This window comes from Hippoglossus hippoglossus, chromosome 4 (assembly GCF_009819705.1).
Source record: "Hippoglossus hippoglossus isolate fHipHip1 chromosome 4, fHipHip1.pri, whole genome shotgun sequence".
NCBI classification, from domain to species: domain Eukaryota; kingdom Metazoa; phylum Chordata; class Actinopteri; order Pleuronectiformes; family Pleuronectidae; genus Hippoglossus; species Hippoglossus hippoglossus.
The window spans coordinates 10,693,933-10,705,650 of record NC_047154.1 but is presented as its reverse complement, the minus strand read 5'-3'; the positions used below and the strand labels follow the sequence as shown (position 1 = coordinate 10,705,650).

At 41.1% G+C, this 11,718-nt stretch overlaps 2 protein-coding genes across 2 annotated transcripts; both read right to left on the bottom strand.

Annotated features, from left to right (window-relative positions):
* Nucleotides 1–1,119: 1,119 nt before the first annotated feature.
* nfil3-4 (nuclear factor, interleukin 3 regulated, member 4) lies at nt 1,120–5,656 on the bottom strand. Its single transcript, XM_034583301.1, has 2 exons — nt 5,546–5,656; nt 1,120–1,907 (listed from the first exon to the last, which is right to left on the bottom strand). The coding sequence occupies exon 2, from the start codon at nt 1,871–1,873 to the stop codon at nt 1,187–1,189; it is 687 nt and encodes a 228-aa protein (XP_034439192.1). The 5' UTR covers nt 1,874–1,907; nt 5,546–5,656; the 3' UTR covers nt 1,120–1,186.
* A 2,070-nt stretch (nt 5,657–7,726) lies between these two features.
* On the bottom strand, nt 7,727–9,555 carry si:dkey-172o19.2. The gene is made up of 2 exons (XM_034583300.1): nt 9,460–9,555; nt 7,727–8,827 (listed from the first exon to the last, which is right to left on the bottom strand). Exon 2 carries the CDS (start codon nt 8,821–8,823, stop codon nt 7,915–7,917), a length of 909 nt encoding a protein of 302 aa, XP_034439191.1. The 5' UTR covers nt 8,824–8,827; nt 9,460–9,555; the 3' UTR covers nt 7,727–7,914.
* Nucleotides 9,556–11,718: the final 2,163 nt, after the last annotated feature.

The following is an 11,718-nucleotide window of genomic DNA, read 5'->3' as shown; positions in this document are numbered from 1 at the left end:
AAAGCTTTATACATAAAGTCACAAAGTACATATAAGAACGTCTCTCATATCACTGCTGGTTCACATTAGCACGTAGGTCCATCAAAAAAAAAAAAGGCAATCCTGATTAAACTGACAGTTCTGATCTACATATGTAAAAACAAAGAAAAGGCCTGAGCAGTGGTGGAATGTAACACTGTACTTTTACTTCATTACTGTAATTAAGTTTTTCATGTATCTGTACTTTACTTAAGGAGATTTATTTTCAAGTAACTGTCACTTATATTCCACAACATATATCAGCAAATATCTGTTCTATTCACTACACTGTAAGATGCAGTAGAATTGTTCATGTTCAGATTCTTTTATATATATATATATATAAAAGTAATTGATAAAGAGAGATGAATTGATCCACTGACCCAATCAGATCAGACACGTAACATTAGACCACGCCTCCTGCCGCAGCAGCATCACTGGTGAAGAAGAAACACCTGAAATGGATTCAGAAGAGACTGAGCCTCAAAATGATCTAGTAGACTGCTAGTATTTTAAGTACTTTCACTTTTAATAATTTATTATATTTAAGACTAAGTACTTAATTATTACTCAAGTAGAAAAGTTAAGTTGAGTAGTTCCTCCACAACTGGGCATGAGGCTTGTTTTGCTGCTTGATGTGGCTTGATTATTTGCAGTCCTCCAAAGTGAGAATGTTGAGCTGAGATCTGTGGTTACTGTGACCTCATTCAAAATCCACATCTCCACACCTGCTTTAACAAAGCTCTATTTTCGGGACGTAGCACAGCGTGCTGTAAATGCTTACTGACTTTTCGGGACGGCAATATATTGTTTGTTTGGTTGTAGTGTGAATGATCAGAATGTAGAACTGTGAACTTCAGAGGTCGATCAGATCACAATTTGGCCTCAATGCATCTTGGGTGCATGTACTCCTGTCCGACTGCAGTCGAATCATCCAAAATGTGTTTTAATGCCAGTTGTATATGTTTGCTACGACACAAAACAAGGATTGTGTGGAGGTTGAATCGCTTTGTGCAGTGCTTCTTTAAAAACAGCATACATGTGCCATCAATTTACAAAAATAAACCTCTTAAACTTTCTGCATCCACAGGAATATTTAACGGGAAATGAAGAGAAATTAACTTTACATCTCTCAATCCATCAATCCAACAAGCAGCAGATTGGACAGTCAGTCAGAGGTGTTTATATGTTTGCTGGCGATTTTTTGAGGCGGAGTGGAGCATGACATGGACAGCACCCCAGGGACCTGCTGCTCCTCTTCATCTGAGGTGACTCTCCTGGCGATGGGTTTCAGCAGAGAAGCTCCCAGCTGGGTTGAATGGGTGGGCGAGAGAACGAGGGGAGCGACAAGGCCAGAGCTGCTACTACCGCCACATGTGTTTAAGTATGGATAACCTCTCATGGTATGGAGGGCATATGCAGGAATGAAAAGGGGGTGAGAAGGCACAAAGGAAGAGTCTCTGACACCCCTGTAGTAGTCCCTCTGCAGGGGCACGTGGTGGCTACTGCTGTTGACGTGGTGTTGCAGTGGGTTGTTCTGGTGAACAGTGTGTGCTGCAGGGCGAACCAGGCCAAAGTGGAGCTTGATGGCCATTAATTCAGCACTGAGTCTGGCATTTTCTTCTTTCAGGGCCATGAAATGAGTCTCCAGCACGTAGTCGTGTATCCTTCTCTTCACCCGGGACCGTTTGGCTGCCTCGTTGTTCTTTTGACGTTTCTCCCAGTAGAGGGCATCCTTCTTCTCCTCAGGTATGAACTCCCTTTTGCGACGGGGTCCTTTATTCACCAGCTCATTTTCCACTTGTGAAACATGGCTGTCATGGCCTCTGTGAAAAGCTACCGAGAGATGCTCCATGGTCGTCGAAATATTAGTAACAAACAACAGTGACCTGAAATCAAAAAGAACAGAGGAAGCTTTTTAGTCTGGTGTCGGAGCCTGAGTGATACAGCCACTTCATTCTTGTGTAACCTTATCTAATGTTTTACCTCATCCTGCTGTATGTTGGTTTGTTCATCACTGAAGTTTAATAGTAGAATAGGTTAGTCTGATGTTGAGGTTTATTCATTATGAGAACAACACAAAACCACAGGTAGGGGGGCGGAACTAGGCTCTGTACTCACCCAGGAGGGAGCCCATAACCCAATTCTTTTCTTTTTCTTTTCAAATGAATGTCATTTCACTATCACAGTTGTATTGTCTCAGCATATCAAATTCTACGGTTTTCCTTAGACCTCTCACAGTATTTCTGAAGTGTTGTCTGTCTGGTCCCCGTCGAAGGGCCCCTTGACCTTCAGTTACTGTTTTCATGGACTTGTTTCTTTGAAAAATGCGACAACATAACACTACATGAGTAGTTTGACATAGATTACTACAAGTGGCAGAAATATCTAATGTAGACCTGTGACCTGCTGTGAATTTAATTGGTTGGTTTCACTGTGATACAGTCTTCACTCCCAAAGAAAACAAAAATCTGTTGTATAGATATGTTGAGGTGGAGAAGCATTTTTTATTTGAAAATCTTGCAGGTTCGCCAGCTTGAGAGAAAAACCACAACATTGACATTGACTTGTCACGTCCACCAAGGAGGTTATGTTTTCACTACTGTCCGTTTGTTGGTTGGTTTGTGAGCAAGATTATACAAAAAACTGATTATGAAAGAACTCTGAAACTGAAAGTCGCGACTTGGTGGATTTAAATGTAGCTTTGTACATGTGAAGGCTTTTCTCAGCCACTTTATGGTAACAAATAGAGCTAGAAAGGAATAACTAGCACCAATGTGTGTCTGAGAATTTAATGTGGCCTCAGATAAACAATGCCTAAGATTATAGCATCGTATTGTCTATGATTCAGCTGGCATACATGTTGCTTTTCATATTCAGTGTTTATGAACACAATTACTGACAACATGACTCTTTTGCATGCAACTCTGTCTCACTCCAACATTCAAACCCACCACCCAACGTCACCTCCCACCTAACTCGACCACATGAGATGAGGTGTCAGGAAACATCTGTTCGACTGAAGAACAACAACTAATGCGTCTGAGCATCAGTGTGCATACAGCAGCAATGATATCATTTATATTTCCAACATCAGCCACTGTACTGGTCTGATTCACACATTGTTGAGAGTTCGCTATAGTTTGTACAGATAATCTGACATATTAGATGTTTGCTAAATTACATATTAATGATATTGTGTCGTATTCAAACAAGCAAAACATAATATTAACTGATAATGATGCACAAACCTTTTTGTTCCAACAGAGAAATTTCTTTTCGACAAGGTTTTGTTGTGCAGAAATTTGTTCCAGTTGAGTGGAGATGCAGTTAATTGTGCTCGTTATATATAAATTATATAAATTCAACTCTCAACCACGCATGGACCCAGATTTAAAAACAGACATCTCTTTGTTCGACTGTGAGACTGACAGTGTTGTGCGTTTCTGTCTCCCCCACCCTCGTCTCTGATCTAAGTATCCACCCTGTCATCACTTCCCCTTTCCACCTCTTCTATCGACTTGTTTCACTTCATATGCATTCTGGGGACGTAAAGGCAACCATACAGGGTTTGTCCATTTTGTAATCCTGACAAAACCAGTTTTGAAAAACCAGACAGAGAGAAATAAATGCAGCTTAAAATTGATTATTTCACTTGGGTTTGTGGGTTGTTTGCTTGAACATTGTAATAAAACCCCAGCGGCCACCTGACGCACACAGACTGACCCACACGTCATGTGCCCCTCGCTCCTTATATCATGCAGAATAGGTGATAGCGGATGTGTTCATTTCTAATCAGACATAACAAAATACTTGATGCATGTCACACCTCGTGAATGAGCTGCAAAATAAAGTGTCACTTAGGATTTCACACATTTAGAACTTTAGCACAAACCAGAACCTCACAGGCCATTACCTCATTAATGATCACATAGTTTCCTGTGTAATCTTCTTAAAGCATCTTTCCACTCGCTGATCATCTACTGTCATACTTTGATGTGCCAGTGAGACTGAGCCATAGGCATCAAAACAGAAGATTCAAAGAGACCGTGCGCCCTGTGTGCTGTGGTGCGGACGTACACAAGGTTAAAAATATTCAGGCCTGTGCCCAGCGAGAACAAAACTCCTGTAAGACCACATATTTGTATCTCTGTGTGAGAACGTGCACACTGCATGTATCAGTGTGTGATGCACTGGTATATGCAGCACAGCAGGAAGAGAGAACAATAATTATACAGGGACACTGCTCACTACTCTGCTGCTGCACATATGCACCTGTTTCACACTGACTAATTTTAGCCTGTTAGCCTTTTAGTAATGAACTCTCAAACTTCTTCTTTTCTCACACTCACTGCTGTGCACTCTGCCACCCATTGTAAAAATAGTGGTCTTTCCCAAACTGCCATCGGGGTAATTCAAGTGAATGAATGCCCTCTTGGGGAAACTGGCACAGTTCTCTGTTAATGCATCCCCGAAGGACAGTGTAAATAACTCATAGTGCCATTCAATAAAAGTATGTATGGCATTGACCACAATATTCTCACTGTTCTTGCAGAGCAACAGAGGTGGTGTAATAGATGAACACAAGATAAATGAGCAATATTTTGATAAATTCTGTCTTTTACCATGATAAAAAAGATATGGTGTTTTACTATTGAGAGCACATACAACATAAACCTAAACCTCTAGATTTGTATTTAAAAAATACAGATGAGACATGATACAATGAAAACCCTTGATATGAACTTTTTCGTAAAGGGCTGAAAGGTTTCATATGGAACAGAAACTTATAGTTCTCGGTTTTCGCTCTGTGTTAAAACAGCAAAGTCAGATATTGATGGTGCACTTACAACGACACAAACTGTTTATTCCAATTGGCTTTGTTTTGGATCATCCGGACGTACAGTCATCTGCAAATGGATTGAGGTGACTTGAGATCATGTTTCAAAGTAATGTGTAAACTATCTAATTTAAAACAATCATCCATTAAACACCATCTAATCCCACTGTACACTGATGACACTCTGACTTATTTCACATATATTTACAACTTTAGAAAATGTTTCCTCCTCACATAATAATAATAACAATAACACTTGAGTTTTTTATTTCTTATGAATATGACCGTGAGATTATTTTTCAAGTAACATTGAAACTATTGAAAGGTTTGATTAATTACACAGAGCCTAAGTGAGTTCATGAAAAATGACCAACATCCTATTGTAAGGTGGACTCACAAAAGAAACCCGACAGAAATACAAACAGACAAATCTGTAGTCTGTCAAATTTGACTTTTCACAAGCAACTCTTCCTCTTTCTCAAACGGTTTCTTGCCAGATAACACGGCAACATTTTCAGGTAATAGGCTACAAATAAATTCATTTTACTTGATAGTATATATTTATGTGTCGATATATACACATACATACTGATAGTGCATGTATAAAAGCCTTCAGTCATTTGGGGTTAAACCTCCCTAGACACACATACTGTCCCAAATCAGTTCAAAAAGAGCCGGTGGCCTTACCTTCAACTGCTGCGTGCAGAAAGTCCACTGCTGCTGAGGTGCCTGGGAACTAATGCAGAGATATGACGCCCTCATCCACTACTCATATACAACTGATATACACTGAACTGTGTGTCATGCGATTGATGCACTTGAAAGCAGAAGGTGGCTCCTCACCTTTCAGTCCTACCTTCTCTCTCTTCTCTCTCTTCTCTCTCTTCTTTTCTATCTCACTCTTTTCTGTGTTGTTTTCTGTTACTCTGGCGGTCCATCTCTTTTGTCAATGTAAGTAAATCAGTGCTGTTGAATTTAATTGTATTTGCTGTTTCGTTGTGTTTGGTGTGTGATATGTGCCGAATCATTATGTGTAGTTTTACCTGTTGCAACGGCACAAACATGTCACAGTTTAGACATTTTACAAATAGTCTTTCCAGGAAAAAAATGGATCTAGTAACAGCAGTACTAGAGGTAATAGCCATAGTAGCCTAGTAATAGCAGTAGAAGCAGTAGTATAAGAGACAAAGCCACAACCCCCAGATATGATCTGAGTGTACGTAGCAGAAAAGTGAAGTGACTGAAGTGTTTCCCTCTGGGTGATAAATAAATCATCAGAACCTCAGATTCACAGAAAAAAGAGAGTGTTTGTCATCCGTGTCAAAGTGCCGACGATTTGTTCCCACGTTTAATATCGTAATATTCTCTCATAAATCTGAGACTGTGCTCACTACAGAACCACAATTTATCATAACCAAACTAATTAAAACCAACTTTGGAGTTTCAACATTTGCTTTGGTCATTTTACTCCAACCCCCATTTCTTTGTATAGAAGCTGTCACATGAAGACAAGTACGATTTTTGCTTCCTGTTGTGATGCACTTAGGACGTTAATATCCACCAGAGGCCCATGAGATCATGTTACTGTCGTCATACATTTCAGCCGAGGCACATCTAGAACTTAAATTGTTAGGTTCCAGTTTTTAGACGATGATTTTTTTTACTATGTTTGTGAGCTTGACCCAGAGTTGTTGATTTATTGGATTCTCGATTTTAACAGTAAAACAATGCTTGTGCACAAAACATATCAATTGTGATGTAAAATACTTTTTTGAAAGACGTTGACTTAGTTTTAAAACTGGTCAAAAATATACGGAAGTCTCATCAATGCACCTATAAAATAATACCTCGGTTCTAAGACATTTTATTTTATTTAAAATCAGTGTAAATGATGATTACAAATCAATTGTTTGCCTCACACTAGAGGCAGAAATCATTTAAAAACATATTTTTCAGGAAACAGTTTTGCTGCTGATTTGAATTGAGCATCCAACGTTTTACATCTGCCACATTGTTTATCTTCTAGCGCCCTCTGTCGGTGTCTTCGGGTACATCCACTGCTGCTGTCATGCTTTTGTCAGTGTATAGTTATGGATGATTGTGGCTTTCCTTAATTTAATTTAACTACCACCGGTTTTACTTGATTATTTTCAGAAGCCTTTTTAGAGTCATAACTAGAGATTATGATTCATAACTAGATATATTATACAATTATGTTATTGTTGTAAATTCTACTAAAAAGACATAAAATGTAAAAATTGTGTCTATTATTATTATTATTATTATTATTATTATTATTATTATTATTATTATTATTTCATTTAATTTATTATCCTGTGGGGCCTTAAACTTTATTTTTCCATGTTATTGAAACAATTTTTTACGTAGGATCACGCTATCCCTTTATTCTGCATTTGTCTTTCTATTTACTTTCACCCCTTTATTTTTCCGGTTTGATATTAAGGTTGTTGAGCCTCCTGATATATGATCAGTGACCAGATACATTTCCCATCAAAGGGGAAAAATACCTAACATGCACGTTTTTATTTCAAAAGTAGAAACAGGCTCCTCCAGATCCACGCACTTTGCTCTTGTTTGTTTAATATTGCTGCCTTTAACAAAAAATGAGCACAACAACAAGATGCAGTAGAGCGAGATGTCTAAAAAGACTTCAACCCTTTATTTTCCATTCAGTGGAGATGTGCTGGGGAATCACACAGGGGGAATAAAGGGAAATACCAACAAACAGCCAGTTTCACCGCAGGGCTCAGATAAATGGTAGAAATCCAGCTGTGATTAGATTTATCTCCTCAAAGTCCCTTGACAATCATGACAAGGACAGATCAGGAAAATATATTTTTTATCATTTATTGTCAAAATATCATTATGACAGTCTTGTTGTTATAAAGTTAAATGGAGTAAATTTACAATGTAATATACTCGTGTTGTTTTCTTTACTTGTTTTCATTATGGCAAGTGAACAGGTTTGCATCCGTTCGTATCAAATTAGAAATCCTCTTTGATTTTAGTTGATAATACTAAATATTACTTCGACATCAATAATAGCGTCCATCAGGACTGAGGTGCATTACGACTTGAGACAGCCCCGCTGCAGCGCTGCTGACCCGGCTCCTAAAGTCCGCCTCCACCCCGGCGCCCTGGCCCTGTCTCTGCTGGTGGTAGAGGGGGGGCCGTGGTCCGTAGTAGGACCACCAGGGCAGCAGCAGACAATCACACTTGGCAGAGGGACTCGGGTGGGGCAGTAGCCTGTCGACAGGTGTGTGTGACGGGGTGGAGGCTCGGTGCAGGGCGCCATGCGCGCGGGTGGCGGAGTCGTGGCTGGAGGTGGGGATCTCTGCCTCAGCTGACCCCGGTGGACTAAAAGCAGCAGCACCTTTATTGGAGCCGAAACAAGGGAAGGGGTGACTGGCTGTTTCCTGATGCCTCGCACCCAGGACAGGAAACCCAGGGGTGTTCATGCAAAGTCCTGGCGGGAGGTGAGCAGGGGTGAGAGTGGGTGAAGAGGACCAGGTGGAGGCTGCAGCAGCCGCAGCTTCGGCCTCCCCTGCTCTCAGACTCTGGTACTGCAGACTGAGCACATGGGCGCGCAGCTGTGCGTTCTCCCGGCTCAGGGCCAGCAGCCGGCCCTCCAGCACCAGGTCGCTCAGCCTCCTCCTCTCCCTGGACCGCTTCGCCGCCTCGTTGTTCTTTCGTCGCTTGTCCCAGTAGTTGGAGTCCTTCATGTCGTCGGGGGTCATCTCCCTCCGGCGGCGTCTCACGGAGCTGCTGAAGGTCCGTAAGCGCAGGAGATGTCGAGCCTGACGGGAAGAGGAGCTGGACACCGAGAACAGGTGCTGGTGACCAGGGTCTTCTGCAGCAGGGTCCGTGGAGGAGGACGAGGAGGAGGAGGGCGAGCATGAGGAAGAACCTGCCCTTGCAACACCAGGGCTCCATAATGTGGACATGGCACTATAGTGGTGAATAATCAATCAGTCAATCTCAAAGTTGATCTTCTACCTCTCTTAATGGTGCAGGAAGTATCAAACAATTTCCTATGTAAATGTACAACTGGTTTCAGTTGACCGATTCCACTTTAGTTTTTGATTGCCTAAAAAAAAACAATGTAACATAATGGTTCGTACAATGTAGTGAAGTGACAGATATTTAATATATGTGATGGTGAAAATAAGTCAATAGTAACGTACTTAACGAATGCAAAATGTGTCTCAGCCACAGCGTTAAATTGACGCAACAACAATAATAATAATAATAATAATAATAATAATAATATATTTGCGATTCTGCAGGCACTTTTTAAACCCAAATTACCCCATTTTGCTGACAGTTTTGAACCCAGGACTTCTTGGCTGCTCGTGATGAAATGTTTTACGCGGTGGTAAGATGTACTGGATCTGAACATCATCATTCTATAACAGCTAACAACAGTGAAGTGTTGCGTTTGTCTTTGCCATTTGTCTTTTAAGTATTTTAAGATTTGTTTTAGATGAAAATGAACGTTAAGAGTGAATGAATTAATAGAACCAATGTTTTCCATTGTCTACAAACGTATTCAAACCCGAAGATTACAAAGTGAAACTGACCTGCAGTGAAAAGTTGACACCTGTGAGATGATCGGCTTCAGTTGAGCAGTGAACTCGCAGCCGCGCCCGGGCTCCGTCACACAGCTCAGATCTTCACTCAGTGAGTTTCTCTCTCAGGTCTGTGGAAGTTACACATCTGCTGCTCTGACCTGTCAATCACAGCCGATCACGTCGCTTCCTCGTGTCTGCGTATAGAGACTGATGAGCCAACTTCACGTGGGGAGCGAGGCACTGATATGTCTTTTTCTGTTGTGGCAAGTACACTTACCAGAAAAAGGCATCATACACAGACGTATAGATGTACAGATAAACTAAGCCATAAAAAATGAAATATGCACGTGGAAATGTGAGTAATAAAATGTATTGGTGGGAAATGATTGCAATAAGATAGATACATCACACAAAGAGGCTGTTTTCAAGTTTGCATTGGTGTTTGATTTGTAATGTGACCTTAAAGAGGAATGAACCTTTTGCACCATAACACTGACACCCCCTCAATATACAGTGGATCCTATCTAAGGTACTCTGCAGGTAGGTTGTCCCAAATCTCCCGGTGAACTCTCTGCAGTCGACTGAAGCTGTCTCCATGTCTTCTCTTCATTTTACGTGATCCCAGACTGACTCCATGATGTTGAGATCAGACCACCTGTTGCAGGACTCTCTGTTCTTCTTGTCACGGAAGTTCCTTCTTTAGGACTCTGGCTGTGTGTTTAGGGTTGTTATGATGCTTCAGAATGAATTTTAGAACAACCTCTGTGAGGGTATTGCGAGATGAGAATCCAAACTCTGAAGTCCCTAAAACCTTTATCGAGTTCACTATGTGTTGTGCTCATGGTTTTTTCAACATTATGAACATTAGTCAAATCCCACGTAGGTCACTGTTTGACCTACTAGGTTGACACCACTAGGTTTTTGGTGACACTTTCCCAGTTTTGTGAAAGACCCTCAGGGCATTTGGAAAAACACATGTTCAAATGGATTATAGGTACTTCACATGACCCGTACTTTTAGTTTTTTGGTACTTACAGTCAGCTACACCAACATTTTGAAAGTAGAAAAATAATAAGTTTATACATAAACATTGCAACATAGTAAAGGCCCCGAGCTGAGACTGAGAACAGCTGATTACATTAGTCCACAGCAACGAAACTCCTTAAATTGACTACTTACAGGAGACTGAAACAACACCATGGTTAGAGACCCCCTAATGAGACCCCATGCCACATTTCTGCCAAAAGATATGTAATTTGACAGATTTGGTTGAAGACTAGAATGTAGGGCCCCCAGGTCCCTTTTGCCTGAGGCCCCCAAAGTCCCTTGAAATGCTGCTGTGTTTGTATGAAGTGTGATCTGACCACATCAAAAGATGTGTTGTTTTCTGAAAGGCCAAAATCGAAGGCAGCGTGAAAAGCCAACAGTCACTTTATCATTTTGACACAGGGATAATGGAGCACATTTTCAGACAGTCTCTTGTGGAAAACTGATCAGTGCATATCTGTGGCTTGCTTGGAAAGAGTTCATTCTGCGATGTGATCTATAAACTGAGTCTCTGCACACAAATGGTCAGTCACTGTCAGAGTGGGTGTGTATGTTGGTATTGGAAAGGGATAGATGCACTAAACCAGTGTCTGACGGGCGTGTTTATGGACGCAGCCCCTCACAGCCAATGTTGGGGAGGTTTTGGGTGAAGCTGAAACTTTTTAGGCATCGGTAGTTATTTTGCAGAAAGCTGCCACCTTCATGCCAACATGTTACATTTTAGCAGGTTGCTTGTCCTCACAAGGCAGTGGGCCTACAGATGAAGCTACATGAAAGTTTAAAGTTTAAAGTTTTTCTCACAGTATCATCTCTGGCTTTCGACTGCAATGCATATCACCTGCGATCCCTGGTCCTCTGAGCTAACAGCTCTGCTTGTAAACCCCCCCCCCCCCCCCCCCCCCCCAAAAAAATAAAGAACTCAGAAAGATGTTTGTTTCTGACTCACGGTGACCACAGAGGCCACAGTCTGCCATGTTCCAACAGTGAGGTTATTCTTTCGGTAAGAAGATGGTCCCCAGATAATGAGAATACACAGAATAAAACATAAAGCAGTTAGAATTATGTAAATGATAATTATGTAATAAGGGTTAGAGAAAGTATTGATTTCTGCTGCTCAATCTGATAGCTTTGATTAGCAATTAGACATGGGCATGTGCACATACACGCACACACGCTCACAAATGACGGCCCCCAACTTAACACCCTGTTGTAGCACCAAAT

Bases quoted from the DNA above. Each gene is read 5' to 3' on its own strand.
- si:dkey-172o19.2 (XM_034583300.1), bottom strand. From the start codon at position 8,823: ATGTCCACATTATGGAGCCCTGGTGTTGCAAGGGCAGGTTCTTCCTCA.
- nfil3-4 (XM_034583301.1), bottom strand. From the start codon at position 1,873: ATGGAGCATCTCTCGGTAGCTTTTCACAGAGGCCATGACAGCCATGTT.